An 18,396-nucleotide genomic window follows, 5' to 3' on the forward strand; every position below is an offset into this window, starting at 1 on the left:
ATTTATAAAAGGTCCAATATAGCTAGGAAATGACTAGCTTCTGTTCTTGCATGCAAGAACAGAATCTACGAGTAATAATGTACAAAGAAAAGACACAACACTACCTGCAACACTGTACCTCCCATCCAAGCAGAATGTCAGTGTAATTTGATTTTGACCCGGCGCACAAGAACACAAAAGGCCATTAATCGGGAGAATTTGAACGATTCAGTAGATCTGAAAGTAAAATTCTGCGACTGTAATTTGATTTTGTTTCATTTCATGGGATAAGGTGAACTGTACCAAGTATCAGTTTAGTTGTTGCCTGCTCAGATTTATTGCTTCAATGTCAGTAGGCAGGGATGTCAAAATAAAGTTTCAAAAAACACAGAACTGAGAACACTCAATATGATTTCAATAAATTTTTTGTTCTTTATGGTTTTTCCCGATTTGGGTTTCAATACAATTTTATAGAGTTAAAACAAACCCCCAAACTCCCAAAAACACACAGCACAAGTGAGAGCAGTGAGTGACAGTGAGGTGATCTGTGATAGTTGGGGTACAATCTATTTTTGAGAGGAAATCCAATATTCAGTCTGAGGTGCCCACTGTCCAGAGTGGGGCTTTTGCACATTTTTATCTGCTGTGAGAGAGCGGTCAGCAGGCACACGGTGTCCCCTGCTCCAGCTCCACGGTCAGTCCTTTGCTCAAGAGGAACGCTTCCTGCTTCGGTTCGCGACCCAGGAAGTGTTTCAGCATCTCAGCCGCATCCTCAGATCCACCAGGCTTCAAGATGCAGTTCCGGTAGTCCAAGCCGACCTGGAGAGGACACAAATTCAACATGACCTCATTAAAAACTGCCATTTCTCCCAATCAGGCAGGTATGATGACATTTGTTATTGTGCAGAAAAATCTAATAAATGGAGGCTCCAACCTTGGGGTTCATGATGCCCTCCTGCTTGAAGCGGGCATAGAACATATCCATAGAGAAGACCTCACTCCACAGGTAACCGTAATACTGGGCATCGTAGCCACCGGCCAGGTGGCCAAAAGTAGCAGGCATGTTGGTTCCTATACAAAAAAAGAGCAGAGAACATTAATTTGGGGTCAGTTTTCTACACCAACATAATATTTCTGTAATCCAACAACACGACCAAATGCACCTGCAGAACATTTCCAGACAGGCAAAGTCTGGGTATGAAACTTAATGTTCTGCTTCAAACCTGATAAACCGGAAATATTGCCTAATTATTACAGTACGAAAGTAGTAACTGGCCTAACATAAGGTTCAGCTGTAAACATATTACAAAAACACTCAAAACTCCTCCTGGTGGCTGTTGCAAGCAAATGCAGGTATACAGTCCCTGGTAATGCTTATGCATTTCAAGACCTGAAATTTGGCTCCTTAAAGCGAGATATGGAAATTTAACAGTAACAGTTCAGATGCAAAATTCAATTTGTTTTTCACAGTGTCACGTCATCATAGAGGACCAAGTCCTTTGAGACAGACTATGGCAGTTCTCACCTGGTGACGCTGGCACGCCCAAGATTTCCTGACTCAGTCTGGCATACTCATCAGCCGGGTCCACACCAGTCTTGGTGTGCAGTGCCTGGTCCACCTTGGCCAGTACAATCTGCCTCAGGTTGAAGAGACCTAGGAAGAGGAAAGAATAATGGACCAATGACAGCCAGCAATGACCTACAGCACAACCAGATTTGAGTGTCCAGTTATGACTGCAAGTCAGCGTAAAACCATGCACGATACACAGAACTCATTTGAGGACGATCACTTTCAAAGACCACGGCCTTCAGCTACATATCTACAGTCTGCATTGTGTGGGTGCCTATCTTCCAGGGCAGTGAAGCTGAAGGCAATACCTGTGTTAGCCAGACGGGACTTGATGAGTTTGTCCAGCAGCTCCGCGGGGATGGGGCTGCCCGTCTTGTAATGCTTGGACATGCGCTGCAGTGGCTCCTTCTCCCAAACCCAATTCTCCAGCATCTGAGAGGGAGCCTCCACAAAGTCCCTCTCCACATGAGTTCCACTGAACATGGCAAAGTCAGCCTGCAAACAGAAAGAGAGGAGGGGCTGTAACAGTGGACTTGGTGAAGCAGAAACTCTTCAGGCAGTGATGGCCTCTGGAGACAGTATAACAGAGTCAAGATTTGGACAACCCAGCTATGGATTTCGAAACCCTGGGAGTCCTCGTCCAGAGCGTTGCTTCCGTTCGTGTACCGACCTTAGCGCAGAGCTGGTGCATGACATGGCCGAACTCGTGGAAGTAGGTCTCCACCTCGTCGTGCTGCAACAGTGAAGGCGCGTCTGCGGTTGGTTTGCTGAAGTTGGCCACCATGGCGGCCACCGCCATCTGCCTGGTCCCATCAGACAGCAGACACCCAGGCTGCAGGCCGAAGCAGGCAGCATGGCCGTACTTCCCCTCTCTGAGGGCGAGAGACAAAACATAACAGTAAACTCCTCAGCGTATTAAAACAGCTTGACCTCAGGTGCATTTACATTACATATAGGTTTGAATATGAGTGCAGCAGATACTTTGTGCTTTAATCTACGCAATAATAACAAAAGAAGGAAAAATGGCTACAGCAAAGTGGGAAGTGGGAAGGGGAAAAACAGCAGTCTTCCTCTGTCTTTCCTACAGCTGGTCTTACCTGGGGTAGAGATCCAGGTAAAACTGACCGACCACCTGGCCTGAAGTGCGGTCCTTCACGCAGTACAGGGTGACGTCCTCATGCCACACAGGGGCACCTTCCACCAGCTGAAAGGACAGCCCCAGCAGCTCCTGGTAGATGTCCAGCAGCCCGCGGGTCACCACCTCCATGGGGAAGTACTCCTTCAGCAGGTTCTGGTCCACGGCATACTGGGTCTCCTCCACCTGAGTCATGAAGTAGCGTGTGTCCCAGGCGTGCAGGTCTCCGTTGAAGGGCAGGTTTCTCTTCTTGCACTCTTCCTGCTTCAGCTTGAGGATCACGGCACGCTCTTCCTCGCCCAGGGTCTTCAGCTTGCGAGCCAGGTCCTCTGGTCGGGGAAAGATATCGCTCATTGGTCAACTTTAGCCAGAAGACTTAAAGTTCAGAAAGGAATGCAACTTTCAGTTCTGATCTTCCGCACAAAACCTCAGCTGATAATCTCAGACACAGTTAACATATATACAGGGAATGAGAATGAATGTAACTGGCTCTTTCAAAATAACATAGAATAAGATGGTTGGTAATATAAACGTGGTAAAATTCCATGTACAAGTGGCCATGGCATGTCAATGAATATTTCCAAAAAAGGAAATGTAATATAATCCCAGATGAGATTTTGTGTAAAACCACCAAACGTTCTGGAACGCGTACCTAGGAAAACAGAGACCTTCTTGCCATTCTTGGCCATGTTCATTTCCAGGACAAAGTCAGCATGGTTTCCGAATCCCAGAAGGGCACACTTCTGAGCGCGCAGCTTCACCAGCTCCTTGAGGATTTTCGAGTTCTCCTGTGGGAGAGAGACAGACAAGGGATTAAAAGTTTAAGAAGATCGCGTGCCTCACTAATTATAGAAGGGAACACTTTAACCTAACTGGAACATGCCAACAGCGATTTCTCTGTCACGACACCTTGGTGGCATTACAGGCTATCGTCATATTGTCATATCAGCACTGGCAGGAGAGGTTACATTTAAACCAAGCCCCGAGTTCGTACCTCCTTGCAGCGGGAGTTGAATGCTTGCTCCAGCTTCTTGCGCGTCTCTGGGATGTGACACTTCTTCATGGTGGGGAAGTAGTGCGGGTACTTCAACGTGATCTTCAGCTTTCCCTCATCGTCCTTCTCCAAGGAGCTGAGAAAATCCTCCGGAAGGCCACCTGAAAAGAATTACATTACAAAGATTTGCAGCAATCAGCTAAATATAACCTTACTAACAGCAGACAATTAAAGTGTGACAATTAACCCACATACTCACCCAGCTCCTCTCTAGTAAAAGACAGACTGGTAGTATCCTCATTCAAGTGTTTGTTGAAATCAATACTCAGAGTGCTCAGCTTTTTCTTGATAATTTTGATTTCCTGCTCAAACAAAACTCAGATGAATACAGGTTTACTATGAGATGCAGTCTAACAGTATTACAGTTATGTACATTTTTTTACATCCATATTTGAGGGTGGGGTCTCACTTCCTGTGTGTCTTCAGAGAGGTGCAGGCCATTCCTTTTTCCCAGCTTGATCAGTCTATCCATGTACCTCTTAGCTTCGGGACTAAGAGTGTCAGCATCAATCTTCTCCTACAACACAGATTAAAATTCTATTTCATTTTTTGAAATCCAACTGATTAGGACTAGAACCACAACTACTGGATTCTACAGCCTCTTGCATCACACTAAACAAGAGAAAAGGACATCCAGATCCGAATTACAGAAAAGAATTATAGCCCCCCATCTGCTTTTTTTTATTACAATATTAGACATAGAATGCTGACAGCTTTGAAATATGACACCATTAAAATGCAGCAGATTCACCTCCAGTGCAACGATCCTCTGGTACACATCCTCTCGCATGCTCATCTCCACGTCAAACTCAGAGAGCTTCTTATCCGCGTCAGTGCTGGCAGCGCGCACGTCTTTGGATGACGAGACATGCTGGGGGAAGTCCAGCATGTTGCGCTGAACTGTAAAAGCACAGCAACAGAGCAAAACGTCACACGTGAGTATCTGTGTGTGCGCGTGTTTGTGTACTGATCATGTGTCTGTGCTAATCACGCCCAATAGGAAGGGGCTCAAAAAACAGTTTTTGTACTACTTTTTAATAACGGAGAAAGAAATCAGAGAAACAAGGCATGCTTCTTCATGTCTGCATAGATGTTTTATTTGCATTGTGTGTGTGTGGCTACTGGTCTACAATAGAAGTCAGAACTGCTCACTAAATAAATAAAATGTGCTGTATATTCCCCTACCAAGCCAGTGGCTTTTGACAATACAAGAAACGCGCTTCCACAGGACGGGCTGGTCAGCTAGCCTTTATGTAAAAACTGCTGAACTGTCTATACCATTGCCTCCCGCTTTCCTGCTGCCTCAGGCCTTTTCCACCGCTGACAATGGCAGCGCAGATGTTATATGCGACTGCTATGGATTTATCTGGACCTATCCACTCATTCAACATAGGTTTGTCTTTGCTACCAGAGTAAATAAAATCAATCAAATTAACTGCTCAGCAACCCTTAGTCACCATGTTTTCAAATAACACATTTTATATTGGACATTCTTTTTTTTTGGGGGGGGGGGGGGGGGGGGGGGGGACTAATGACTTGCATACCAACCTCACTCAATCAATCAATCAATCAATCAATCAATCAATATTAGCTTGTTCATTGGTATTAAATACACAAATCTAACAGATTTATTTTACACTCTAAATAAAATAAACGCCAATCATTTCTAGGGAGGTGTGTAGTTTTTCAAAAATTGGGCTCAGCATGAGTAATCAGCATTAACTGCACCCCATATAACATCTTAAGGGCAACTTCATGTTAAACACTACAGCAAGGGTGAAGATGTGAAACCCTGCTTGAATCACACACGGCCACCCCATAGGCCACCGCTAGGAGCTGCATGCTCACCCGTGTACTCCACCTCTACATCTGCCAGGGCCTTCAGGGTGTTATCATATGTGACGCTGGCCAGCTCCAGGGCACCCACAGAATCATACACCAGCTTGGTCTTGGTGATCAGCTCGTCCGCGAGCTGATGGATCTGATCCGGTGTCAGGTCCCAACGCAGGAGGTTCTCTGCACAAACTCGTGCCTCGTTGGCAATCACCACTTCTCCTGGTGGGGTACAACAGAGAGCAGATCTCAACAAAAAAAGCTGGAATGCGACCGCGAGGAACTTCAGCGCATTTTGGCTTGACTTTAGGGAACTTCCACACATCATATATCTGAAGAACCACCCTACCTGCATACAGGCCTAGAAAACGGGCCAAATAATGCTCTGTAGCAGTGTGAACGAATGAAGAATGACAAGACTGGTGAGTCACACATGTAAAAACTCAGAGAAAGAACACATCTTCCTCACTCCCTGCAAACTTCTGTCATTGACATGGTTGGCTAGTTAATTCAATGAGAAGCTGTGTTTCTGGCAGCTGATGTCACAAGAAACATTTGTTTGGTAGTTTTATTCATATACGAGTATGTAGGTTTCTCTGGGTCTAAGACTGTTCAAACCCCTTCTGTTTTTCTAAACGTAAAATATTTAGTGTTGATCTCATTCATGTCCCAAAATTTAGGCACACAGCCGCTGGTGGATTTCTGTAGGGCAACAATTTTCTACATTTTTCCATGTCTCAATCCGTCCTCAGTCCACTGATGTTGTCATTGCATAAACAGGGCCATTGTACACCAGCAGCCAGCAAAAAATAATATTAAAACGTGAAGGTGACTGGAGATATTCTGAATGGTCAGTATCTGGACTTGCATAACTTAGAATATGAGTATAAATATGAAGGGTTCAACTAGAAATCATTGAATGTGACATGGATTATAAATATGCTTTTTAGGTTGATCTGGGGAAAAAAGAACATCTGCATTCATACTTCCATAATTTAAAGAAAAAAACAACCTCAGGGTGTATATTCTGCAATTTATTGCCAATATATAACTGTGCATATGAATACTCAACATTTAGCCTATATATTTTAAGCATGCCTTGAATAACAGTTACATTAATGAGACCCATATAGAAAGAGGATTCGATGTTTTAATTTTCTATAATTATTGTTGTAACAGAGCAAGTGATTGATGCATAAGGGAGGCATTGTTTTCTACAGAATACCAATCCACAAAGGATTGACAGAAAATATAATCTCTATATAGTCACTGTGATTCAATACTAGCAACAAGGTGGAATGACGAATTAATATCCTACTGTCAATAAATACATTAGACGGGAACGTCATTTCCCTCTCTCTGTTCGGTCAATGAGGGATTATTTACCCGGATAAACACCAAAAATGTTAACTAGTCATTTGCTCGAGTTATTATGGAAAGAGAAAAGACTCTTCTTCAGATGTGCAATTCCACGTAAAAATCGCACACGATGTAATGCTAGCCAGCCACCAGCTTGTTGTATAACGTTAGAAATCTTGCTGCTGGCTTACTTGCTACTAATACACTAAGATAGCTGGCTGGTTAGAGGGAGCTCCTGTGTGGACCGGCTGTAAATCACAAAGGGTAAATTCCGAATACTGTATTTTAACAAATGAGAAGTCACATTGCCGAGAAAAAAACCAGTCAGATATTGCTAAACTAACGATACAAAAATCAAGTTCACTGCAAATCAGCCATCATCTAGGCGGCGCTAAGCAAATTAATGAATGGATGATGACGCCCATGTTCAGGTTAACTGTGATCTCATTACTAAATGGTTAGTGTTGGCCTAGGCTCAATTTTTTTGTTCGTGACGCGCTAGTTATCCATATATATATATAATATACAGATACAGCAGTTAGCTAAAGTTAGCTAACGTTAGGTAACTAGAAAATCTTAGGCGATTATTAAGAGCTGTACAGCACCATGCATACAATACCATCAACGTGCGATAGCGAAGTTTATGCAATGAAATAAATCGCGACTACTCTAAAAATGCACAAATACTGATGAAACAGTAGTACTGTGATTTAATAAATATCCAAACCTTCTTACAGAAAAGAACCCCTAAAAACTCACCTGTCGGTGCCATAATAGAAAAAAAACTGAGTCACTTTGTTGCGAGTAGCTGTAAATCCCAGTCAAATGGTTTCCCAAAATCTTTAGTCCGCCCCGGACATGTGAATACTTACCAACACTGATTAGTTGGGCCTCCAGTCAATCACACTGTTGCCCGGAGGCACTTTGAGATTCTATTGGTCGAAATAAACCAACATTAATTTGCAATATTTTAAAATTAAGTGTTTCTGCCAAATATAAGAATGTATGAAATGCGCACAGAAAAATATAGGTAAGTCATTTAATGCCCATGCAACTGATTTTACCTAAGTCACGGCTTTGATGTAGTCGACTAAAGTAAACAGAACGTAACAAGAAATGACGTATTCAACGTGAGACGCAGGGCCGCTAACTACACCACTTGGTTCACCACCGCGTATTTCGCCCAATAGACCCCAAAATAAGAGGTAAGAATGAAGTTCTTATACAGGTTGGAACCGTAAGCTAAGATAAGTAGAATACGAAGAACGATTTACTTTTTAAAAGATAACTTATAATATATGTATGTTATTAAGTTAAGTGTTTGAGTGTTTAATGGGGCTAGCTAGCTAGCTATGTCAACTAATGGAAATCCCAAACACAAGTTATTTGGGTAGTGGTAAGTTAGCTGGCCAATTGTGCTAGTTATTCAGCTTTCTAGCTATGCCGTTTGGTGGCAATGAAGGTAGCAGCCAGAGAAGCCATAGTACTGTCTTAATTAGCAACAGCTGGGGCTAGCGTGTCGCACTGTGTAACAAACCACCGCCTTGCTAAAATATTCTGATCCAGTTAGCCAGCTAGCAAGCTGACTTGACCGGTTAACCTTTGGTGACGGACACGAACATTCGAGTCCACGGCTGGTTATCTAACTAACTGTCTTGTAGTTTTAAAAAAAGAGCTATAGTTTGCAGTCACAAAGTAGTAAACTACGATACCCTTACCTAGGTTCCTCTCCCCAGCTTCCTCTATCGTTAGCTCCATTGGCAAGGTGATTAGCGGAAACTTAACACGTTTTACACCGCATTGTTGGCTTGCTGTTGTACCCAGACGTACAAGGTAGCAGACACCTGGATAAAATTAAGGGGATATTTAATCTGGTTAACTATTATAAGTTTTTGCTAAGTGTTAAACAAATAGCAAATTAACTGCTGTCATGTCTAACATTCACAATAAACCCCCATTTCAAGAAATCCGAACGAAAAGCATCGCTGTTTAGTTGCCAAGCTTGTCTATGTTTGTATGATGATGACCAACCTGCCTTCTATTTTATTAGTGTAGTGTATTGTCTCTAGCTAACCTGCTGGCTGTCTTATAAGGAATCACAGGTAGCTGTTAAAGTAAAAGTGTCTACATATATATGTGACTTATCGCTGTTTGTAGAAAACAACATGGCGTTTATAAGTGTTTCTTATAAAATGTTTTAATATTTCAGGTCCAACAATATCCGTCATCACTGAGGTTAGAACCGCTGACAAAAAATGACAGATACAAAGCGCCTTGCATTCTCCATCATTCAGTTTCTTCACAATCAACTCGACAGTGGAGGCTTATCATCAGATGCGCAGGAAAGCTTAGAAGGTAAAAAAGAAAAAAAAAAGAAATAACTGCTTATTTGATACAGAATTGATATTTTGCATAGTCTGTTCCAGTACATTAATGAAAGGCGCACACACTTTTAAAAGCCAACCCGCTTGCTTTCCAGTTGCTATCCAGTGCTTGGAGACAGCTTTTGATGTCTCCATTGAAGACAAGAGTTTGGCTGTCGCACAAACATTGCCAGAGATTTTTGCAACTGCTTCAGTCACGGTATTGTGTGATAATTCTTCATATGTTTTACTTACCTGTTACAGATGTAATCTAAAGAGTGCAAGTTTTTATAAAATGCATTGTCATGGTCAATGCTATATTTGACTGAACCCAGATATGCTTGAATGTTGTTTTATCATCCACAGACACCCCAGATAAATGTCAACTCTGTCCCATTCACACCAACTGAGGAGGAAGTTGCTGAGGCAGAGAGGCTCAAAACAGAAGGTTTGAGTTGTGCACACACAGCAATTCCACATTCAGTCCTCTTATTGCATTCTTCATAGACATAATGCCAATTTTATGCTGCTATTATGATATGCAGGAAATGACAGAATGAAGGAGGAGAACTTCAGTGAAGCAGTGGAATTCTACTCAAAGGCCATTGAGATAAACCCGCAGAATGCAGTTTACTACTGTAACAGGTGCGGATTGACAGGATTTATTTTTAGTTACTAAGACTTCGTTGTAACCCATTATGATACAGTGTTTGAGCTAAAATGTTATGTTGCCTTCAGGTAGCACATGTACTGGAGTGTGTTTAATGCATGTTTCAGGGCTGCAGCATACAGTAAACTGGGAAACTATGCAGGGGCTGTACAGGACTGTGAACTTGCCATCGGAATTGACCCCAACTACAGCAAGGCATACGGCAGAATGGGGTAGGACAGACAATGGTGTCGGTAGCCTCTAGAGATCTGTTGCCGAAACCCTATTGCACATGGCATCGCATTTTAATTATGAAGTTCACTAACAATCACAATGTGACTGCATGCTAATTTAAATGGTCTCTGTCTTTAGGTTGGCTCTGGCAAGTTTAAACAAACATACAGAAGCTGTAAATTTCTACCAGAAAGCACTGGAGCTGGATCCAGAAAATGACACCTATAAATCTAACCTAAAAATAGCTGAGCAGAAAATGAGGGAAGCACCAAGTCCAGTGAGTTTGTACAATATTAGTTTACATCGTGGCTCTACATATGGTAGTGAATGATATGGGCTGTGCCTTACATACTTTATTTTTTTCAGACTGTTGGAATGGGTGGAGCTGATCTGGCAGGTTTGCTCAGTAATCCAGGGTTCATGAATATGGTAAGAGAACATGGCCAGTCCTCTTCCCTTTTTGACTTTGATGTGATAAGTAACCCATCTGTAATCCACAGAAGTGCTGGTGTGCCAACACTTCAATAGGCACAGACATAAGAAAAAGAAAAAGGGTCGGTGCAATAACTGCAACATTTCACTTGTTTCAGGCTTCTACTCTAATGAGCAACCCACAAGTACAGCAAATGTAAGTAGGACCTATTGAATGATAATGCACACACTGACATTTGCCATTTAGATAAAATGCATGTTGAAACTCTGTATTTGACTCTGAATGGACTGCTATTGTAGCAATTTGTTTGTGACATTATGTAAATTGAAATGTTAATTATGTTCATCCATTTTGGATAAGCTTTAGAGTTTTTTTTTTTTTTTCTTCTGTCACACGTTCTTTTTGAAGGATGTCAGGAATGATGTCGGGGGCTTATGGTTCAACCGCGGCAACAGTTGCTCCAGGGCCTGGTGGTGTGGGCCCCGGTGACCTCTCAGGCCTCATCCATGCGTGAGTTCACTTCTAGAAACGTGCGGCTCAGTCATTTGTGCAACACTATGCTCGGCCCTTAGTCTGGATACAGAGATACAAATATACTTGGAAGGCATGTATAGTGGGTGCAATAATTCCAGTATTTATTTTTATTAAAGGTTGGCCTGTGTGTGGATGGCACATGACATCTTTTTATCTGTCCATTTATGTGTAGGGGCCAGCAGTTTGCACAGCAGATGCAGGAGGAGAATCCAGAGCTGATTGAACAGCTGAGGAACCAGGTTCGCAGTCGGCCACCTAGTTCTAGCAATGAGGAGCAGCATTGACATTTAAAGTGGTGAGGCTTATTTTACCGTCTTGCTTTCTATCACAAGCACAAACACAAAGATTTCCTGTGTACAAAGCACTATGGCTGTATGTGTGAGAAGTCTATTAGCCATAAGCAGGGCCTGGCCTAATTATGTACGGCTTATGTTGCTTAGTTTCTCGTATTTTAGACATTGTGCACAACTGTGAAATCACTGTTTTTTTTATTGTTTTTTTTAAGGTAAACGTTTGTATGAAGAGAACTGAAGACAGACTGTCCTTATATTATGTTAATTACTTTTGGAACTCAAGGTATAAAAATGTGTATCAAGTTAATGCTTGCATGTTTGGCTACATTTTAATGGCCAGTCTTCAAAAGAAATGAATGCTGAACTGCAAGGAAATGTAGATCTAGGATAAGCTGTTTTTACACAGAATGGATTAGATGAGTGTCAACTCAAATATACTGAAATATGTCCCAGCAGTCTAGAACATGGTTTAACTGTTGTATGTAATTAAGTGTAGTAAATCAAGTCATGTAACTCAGCAGTTCTCTGACAATATAAAAGCTGTCAAGCTGTGTATGATTTGATTAAAATACTGGATTTTTTTAAAAACCATGTATTTGTACAGATATTGGAAATGGCAAGGGAATACATTTTCAGTGCTGTGAACACTGAAATGAAATGACAAAATTGCAAATTGTTTTTTTTTTTATGGTTGTCATATTGTCGTTAACGAAGAACATTCTGAAGTTCCATGCAAGTGACGAGTATGCTGCCCCTTTTTACTACAATGTTTTGAAACCTTCCTGTTGGATCAGACAATTTGACTTGGTTATTTTTTTCTCATTTTGTGATTAAAATGATATATAATCTTTAAAATGTCTGACTCCTAGCCTGTGTTAAAATAACTTTGGTTAACAATTAATTTTTAGTGTGAACTACCCACTCAAATACTTGGATACATGGCTGTGAAACCTAAAGTTTCCATTTAGATCTTCAGCTATGGTTTTATTTTAAATATAAAGTCTGAGCTCCTTATTAAAATATCAGAAACCGTGTATGGATCTAGTTTAACAACTGCTTTAGGGTTTTTTTATTTGTTCAGGGTTTGAGTTTATATTGGTAATCCTGATATTCATGTGCCACCCCCTGAATTAATTAGTGATACAGTGTATTGATGTAGTAATTAAAATGTGATAATCAGAAAATTTATTAGCATATATGCGAAATTAAATTTGAAATTACTGGAATAAACACATTTGGGCATTTGCTCAATTTTCTAGTCAATTATTTTAATGTTAAAAATTGATGTACTGTACTGATGTTATTTTCTGTTCAATGGCCATTCAGAGATATTGGGCAGGTAATTGAAAGATAAGTTGGTTGACAAACCAAGCTGGTAGCATGGCCCATTTCATATTTCATGGTTAATGTACCTTTTCTTCGTGATTGTTGTGGTTTCTGGTTATTGGCTGCTTCTGACATTTTGACTTCTATATTACCTTAGCCATATTTATATGAACAAATAATTTGAATTTGAAGGTATAAATGATATTAAGGCATCTCAGTTTCCACTTATGGCAGCTTCTGAGAATGTGGTCAGATGGGCTTAATTAGCTTTAGTTGTATTAAAATCATTGAACTCCAGGAACCTCTAGAACTAGGGCTCCTATTTTGATATATTTGAGAAAATGAACTTGAAATAATGAAATATGGGTTTGATCCATTCACAAACCCTTGATCCCTATAACAACTTCAAGCAGCAATGTGTATGGATTCTCTGGTTTCTGTTCATACTACTGTGAGAGTTTTTTTCAATTGAAGCTGTAGTGTCATCCACACTTTCAAATAAAATGCATGTATATGTTAGTCCTATATATAAGCATTGAAATGTATTCAGCAATACTCTGAAGTTAAAATTGTAATGTTTCGATTTGGTTTAATTTGTTTCATTAAGGAATTGGGTTATAATAATAACAGAAATGCACAGCAACACAGCTCTAATTACGTGTACAAGGACTTCATATTGATAACTAGCTACATTACAGTAGGTCTAATGTGAAAGGTTGATACTTGAAAAGTGTGTGTTATCCAAGGATAAATGACTATGCCTCACAGCTTTAGATACCCAGGACTGATGCAATGGACCTTTGGAATTGTTTTGTTCTGTTCCAAGAAGAAGAATGGTTTACATTAAGTATTTGTCTAGCTGTACTACAAGGAAATCGAGATCCACGAAATTCGGAAACGCTGGGTTTGTCGTACAGTGGTTTGAGCGACCGGTATTGTGACCAATTAGGAATAAGGATGATGTTGTTTACACGGCGGCCAGTACCAACAGGCAATAGAGTTGGAGGAGGGGACTGAAGAGGTGCGTCAGCAGAAGAAGGAAGTGTTTTGAGTGGAAGAAAGGAGGATAAAGGTGATTTTAAAAAAGGCTTTAGCTGCACATCTGTCACAGTTTATATTATAACTAGATGTGTTGGCGAAACTTGTGATTTGAGCTGAATTACCTGAGTTCGGTCGACATGAATATGACTACAAATGCCAGCGAGCTAGCATCGCGAACTTGACTTTAGCCAATAACTATATTGCTGTAGCTAGCTAGCTTGGTACAGCAATATAGTTTTTGAGGTCGAGTGTGTGATCATGTTGTAACTGTCTAGCTAGCTAACGTTCATTGCTAAAACGATTAATCTATTGATTTATCTGCATGCTCACAGGAAACAAACGTTAGCTTTCTTGCTAACTAACATGATGTTCTTGATGCCCAGTGTATTTAGCTCTAGTAAACTCTAACCAAATTAGCTATCTGCTGGCCTGCTCGTTACCAAACGAAAATGTTAATTTGAATTGACTATCATGGCAAGATATTTAGGGACTCTTCTTTCTAGAGAACAATTTAGATGTTGCTTATTAGTTGAGCCTCGACAGTTTTTCAGCTAGCTTTAATGCTTTTTTAATGCTGCATTTTAGCCAGTCGACTGTAAGTTAATGTTTATGAACCAATCCCGTTTTGTCCTGCGGGCTGATACATAATGTGTTTAACCAGGGAAAGGCTTTGTTTTTAGTTAGGGTATTTTTAATGCAGTGCGATGTGGGTAGCGTGAGAGCATGAAACAAAGACTGAAAGTTGGCAACCCCGATCTTAAGTTAACGTTAGATGTTTTGTAAAGTTAGCGTGCATTCAAATCTGTAATCATGTCATTATGAATGGGTTAACTTGCATATGTGTCACTGTTTTGTGCCATGTATGATAATTAAAATATATATATATATATATATTTTTTTTCTTACCCTCAGTTCAAGTCAGTGCTGAGATGTGTCCTGAAGCCCTCCCTGGGAGTACTTGCCATCTTTTCTCTCTGTGACTCAGCAGAGAGAAAGGGAAACTCTTCAGCATCTGGGGTTGTGTGCTGTGGTTCCTACTGCACATCGCTCCCAGTGAATCTTTCAGCTGGACTCATCTGTATCACCATGGAGATCATAGTGGCCAAAGTGCTTTGTCTGCTGGCAGTGTTTGCTCTCATGCTGGCTGGGGTTCTCATTCCAGTGCGGGTCATGCAGGTTGACTATGAGAAAGCCCAAAGATACAGGAAGATTCTTGCCCTCTGCAACTCGTTTGGTGGGGGCGTCTTTCTCGCTACCTGCTTTAATGCCCTTCTGCCTACTGTAAGAGAGAAGGTACGGTGAAGAGACAGCAGTAACATTATTCCTTACTTTTAGCGGCACTTTTGAGCTGCAGTAAAAATTGAGCTTTTGTAGTGGTTCATCTCAGAGTATCTGAATTTAATTTAAAGAACAGTCCAGGATGAAAGTTGTCTTTTCATTCTTTCATGCAGGTGGCGGATGTCCTAAAACTGGCGCGCATTCAGACGGACTACCCCCTGGCAGAGACTATGATGATGATAGGTCTCTTTCTGACGGTGTTTGTGGAGCAGACGGTGCTGACATTTCGCAAGGAGAAGCCATCTTTTATCGACCTTGAGACCTTCAATGCCGGCGGCTCTGAAGCCGGTAGCGACTCCGAGTATGACACGCCGTTCATCGCACCCCCCAGGGGCTCTGCAGGGGGCCACCACCACCACTCGCACCATCACGGACACCTGAGCCCTTCGGATTTGGCACGGGCGGGACCATTACGCCTTGCCAGCTTGGTCCTTGCCCTGTCTGCCCACTCTGTCTTTGAGGGGCTGGCCCTAGGGCTGCAGGAGGATGGGGCCAAGCTAGGAGGCCTCTTTCTCGGGGTGGCCATCCACGAAACCCTGGCAGCTGTGGCACTAGGGGTTAATGTGGTCAAAGCCAGTCTGCCCATGCGGGATGCCATCAAGCTGGGCATCGCAGTGAGTCTCATGATCCCCCTGGGTATGGGTCTGGGTATGGGCATCGAGACCGCCCAGAACCTGGCGGGCAGCATCATCTCCGTGGTGCTCCAAGGACTGGCTGCGGGAACGTTCCTCTTCGTCACCTTCTTTGAGATCCTCTCCCGTGAGCTTGAGGACAAACACGACCGTCTGCTCAAGGTACTGTTCCTCATCTTGGGGTATGGTGTTCTAGCCGGCCTCGTCCTCATCAAATGGTGAAGCCATGGGGGAGATATCATGAAGGGGTCTCAGGTCCTCAAGAATGGGTAGTGTGTTTATCAAAAAAATCCAACAGTACTTACTCAACTTGGCTGTGAGTTCACCAGCATTTCTAAAAGCCAAGGTTTAAACTTTGCTTCTGTGGATCGCATCTCCCCATCATTTACCAAGGGAACACCATGGTACATTCTCCTGCTTGTCAGTTATGAAATGAACAGACACATATGTTATTTTATTTGCTTAATAACAAATTTGTTTCTGTATAGATTAAGACAGATAAGTGAAGGTATTCTTTGACCGTAGGGATAAGGCATTGATGTGCTTATAACAATTAATTGTATATATTTAATCATTAATAGAGGTACGTTTTTAAGTTTTAGATGGTGTTTTCTTTTTTAAAAAAGGCTGTATTTTGTTTGTTTGTGTGTGTGCGCGCGCGCGTGTGTGTAATTAAAAGTGATAGAAGTCATAAGTAATTAGAAAAAAATAAGATGGTTAAAGATAACACAAGTACTGTAAATATACCTCTTATGTATTAATCGTTTGCAGATGGTTACATACATGACCTGCTGCTATACAGTGAGTTATGGCAAGTATGTCCACATTACACTTTAACGTGTTGCAAACACATTTTTTTCCAAATTATTCAGATTTAGTCTCTAATCATTAGTATTCACATAACATATGCCATTGAGATACATTTTTTTAAACTGGACTGGATCCCTTTTAACCTTGTAGAATGTCTATGGGTCACTTGTTGATTATTATTTTTATTTTTTTTAAAAAGCATTGCGATGCAACATTTATGGTTAGGCTGCTCTCCTTATTTAAATACCAATATCCAGAATAGACATGAGGATACTGATTACTTTTATTTATTTTATTATTCTTATTAAAGAATTCCATAGCTTCACCATACACATGTAGAACGCCAACCCACTACATGTCTGTGTAAAATAAAAACAAAAACAGATGGTTTAAATAGAATTAGGCCAGTTTATTTTTTTTATTGAATATTTATTTATGTTTACAGAAGAAGCTGTTGTTCACTATGTTATCTAAATGTCATACTTTTTATTTTGATACATGTGATTGATTGTTATTTATTGATTGATATTTTATCCACACTTGTTACTGTGGTCATCTGTGGTATCAGCCTAATGGTTGGGATAGGTTTTTGTGACACTGTTATATGAAATTGGGGACAGATTTGGGTTTATAACATTTATGTAGACTGTTAATCTTCCTAAGGGGTATGGTACATGCACAGCCTTTATTTGGACTGTATAATACTCATATTTATTCAGAAAAATTAAAATGGACAGTTTCGTGGAATGTTATATAAATGGAGCCATTAGTTATTTTTGTGCACTTGGCTAAATGCACGCTTTTTTACTGACTATTCAAAAAAGCATACATTTACATCACGTTGTTTTCACTTTCATTCATTGTTTTCTGGAAAAGGATGGAGACCGACATGGTGAAATGTGCCCAAATGATGACGTTTGTTTTTTCTGCATTACCAAGTTCATTCACCTATGATCAGAAAATGTGCCAGAAGCAGGTGAAGCACAAAACAGAGGAAACTGAACACTGTCTGCTGTCTGATTGTTGAAACCTACACGAAAAGCTTGAGAAACGATCTTTTGACAAGGATTTGATGGTTCTACAAGTTAAATATTTTTTTACTCCACAAGTGTGAATAGAAAAGTAACCTTTTGTTGTAAAATGTTTGTATTATCTTTGACTTTTTAACCTTTTTTTTAAGGAACTTGGGTCTCATATCCTAAGGTATCCCATCAAAATTGGGGAAGTGCAAAATCAAAAGTAAAATGTACTATTAACATGGCAAATAAAATTAATGTTTACAAACAATTTCGTGAAATTTTCCTTCGGCCCAATCTAATTGTCAATTTTCTCTTTTTGTCTGTTTAGAGAAGGCAACATACTGAAAGGTAAATTCAACCATTATCTGTATATTGCATTGTGCTCAAATGTATCAAACTAATTTGTGTGCTTTCTACACTTATAATAACATGAATTTGGACAGGAAGAATGACCATACATTCATTCAGAGGTTCTAATAGAGCACAATTTTTTGTTGCCATTTTCTCCCCAATTTAGTCGTTATACCAATTCCCCGTGTGTATCACAGTCCTGGTCGATGCGCTATCCTCTGTCGGTCTGGGGAGGGTGTAGACTACCACGTCAGCCTCCGATGCATGTGGAGTCGCCAGCCGCTTCTTTTCACCTGACAGCAAGGAGTTTCACTGGGAGAGCGTGACGCGCGCGGAGGTTCACGCTATCTCCCCAAGATCCCCTCCCTGCTGAACAGGCGCCCCAACCAACCAGTAGGAGTCGCTAATGCAACGATCAGGACTCATACCCTCACCGGCTTCCC

The 18,396-nt window shown here is 41.1% G+C and overlaps 3 protein-coding genes across 6 annotated transcripts; 2 read left to right on the forward strand and 1 right to left on the reverse strand.

Moving 5' to 3' along the window:
- Positions 1 to 386: 386 nt before the first annotated feature.
- Positions 387 to 8,747, reverse strand: thop1 (thimet oligopeptidase 1). 3 transcript variants are annotated; one of them, XM_035413015.1, is made up of 13 exons: positions 8,649 to 8,747; positions 5,587 to 5,793; positions 4,490 to 4,638; positions 4,148 to 4,255; positions 3,938 to 4,040; positions 3,679 to 3,839; positions 3,337 to 3,472; positions 2,647 to 3,013; positions 2,220 to 2,421; positions 1,858 to 2,044; positions 1,505 to 1,633; positions 914 to 1,050; positions 387 to 798 (listed from the first exon to the last, which is right to left on the reverse strand). In XM_035413015.1, the coding sequence occupies exons 1-13, from the start codon at positions 8,686 to 8,688 to the stop codon at positions 637 to 639; spliced, it is 2,088 nt and encodes a 695-aa protein (XP_035268906.1). In that variant the 5' UTR covers positions 8,689 to 8,747; the 3' UTR covers positions 387 to 636. The 3 variants fall into 3 exon arrangements, with proteins under 3 accessions (XP_035268906.1, XP_035268908.1, XP_035268907.1); XM_035413017.1 differs by lacking the exon at positions 8,649 to 8,747 and adding an exon at positions 7,803 to 7,870; XM_035413016.1 differs by lacking the exon at positions 8,649 to 8,747 and adding an exon at positions 7,690 to 7,818.
- sgta (small glutamine-rich tetratricopeptide repeat (TPR)-containing, alpha) lies at positions 7,954 to 12,658 on the forward strand. Of its 2 annotated transcripts, none has more exons than XM_035413019.1 (12): positions 7,954 to 8,135; positions 9,140 to 9,285; positions 9,410 to 9,513; positions 9,660 to 9,741; positions 9,839 to 9,938; positions 10,071 to 10,175; positions 10,315 to 10,453; positions 10,543 to 10,605; positions 10,767 to 10,804; positions 11,018 to 11,119; positions 11,316 to 11,438; positions 11,649 to 12,658. In XM_035413019.1, exons 2-11 carry the CDS (start codon positions 9,186 to 9,188, stop codon positions 11,425 to 11,427), a joined length of 945 nt encoding a protein of 314 aa, XP_035268910.1. In that variant the 5' UTR covers positions 7,954 to 8,135; positions 9,140 to 9,185; the 3' UTR covers positions 11,428 to 11,438; positions 11,649 to 12,658. The 2 variants fall into 2 exon arrangements, with proteins under 2 accessions (XP_035268910.1, XP_035268911.1); XM_035413020.1 differs by lacking the exon at positions 7,954 to 8,135 and adding an exon at positions 8,561 to 8,695.
- A 154-nt stretch (positions 12,659 to 12,812) lies between these two features.
- On the forward strand, positions 12,813 to 17,870 carry LOC118225035 (zinc transporter ZIP3-like). Its single transcript, XM_035413018.1, has 3 exons — positions 12,813 to 13,834; positions 14,716 to 15,096; positions 15,255 to 17,870. The coding sequence occupies exons 2-3, from the start codon at positions 14,890 to 14,892 to the stop codon at positions 15,993 to 15,995; spliced, it is 948 nt and encodes a 315-aa protein (XP_035268909.1). The 5' UTR covers positions 12,813 to 13,834; positions 14,716 to 14,889; the 3' UTR covers positions 15,996 to 17,870.
- The last annotated feature ends 526 nt before the right edge of the window (positions 17,871 to 18,396 follow it).

This window comes from Anguilla anguilla, chromosome 4 (assembly GCF_013347855.1).
Source record: "Anguilla anguilla isolate fAngAng1 chromosome 4, fAngAng1.pri, whole genome shotgun sequence".
Taxonomy (NCBI): domain Eukaryota; kingdom Metazoa; phylum Chordata; class Actinopteri; order Anguilliformes; family Anguillidae; genus Anguilla; species Anguilla anguilla.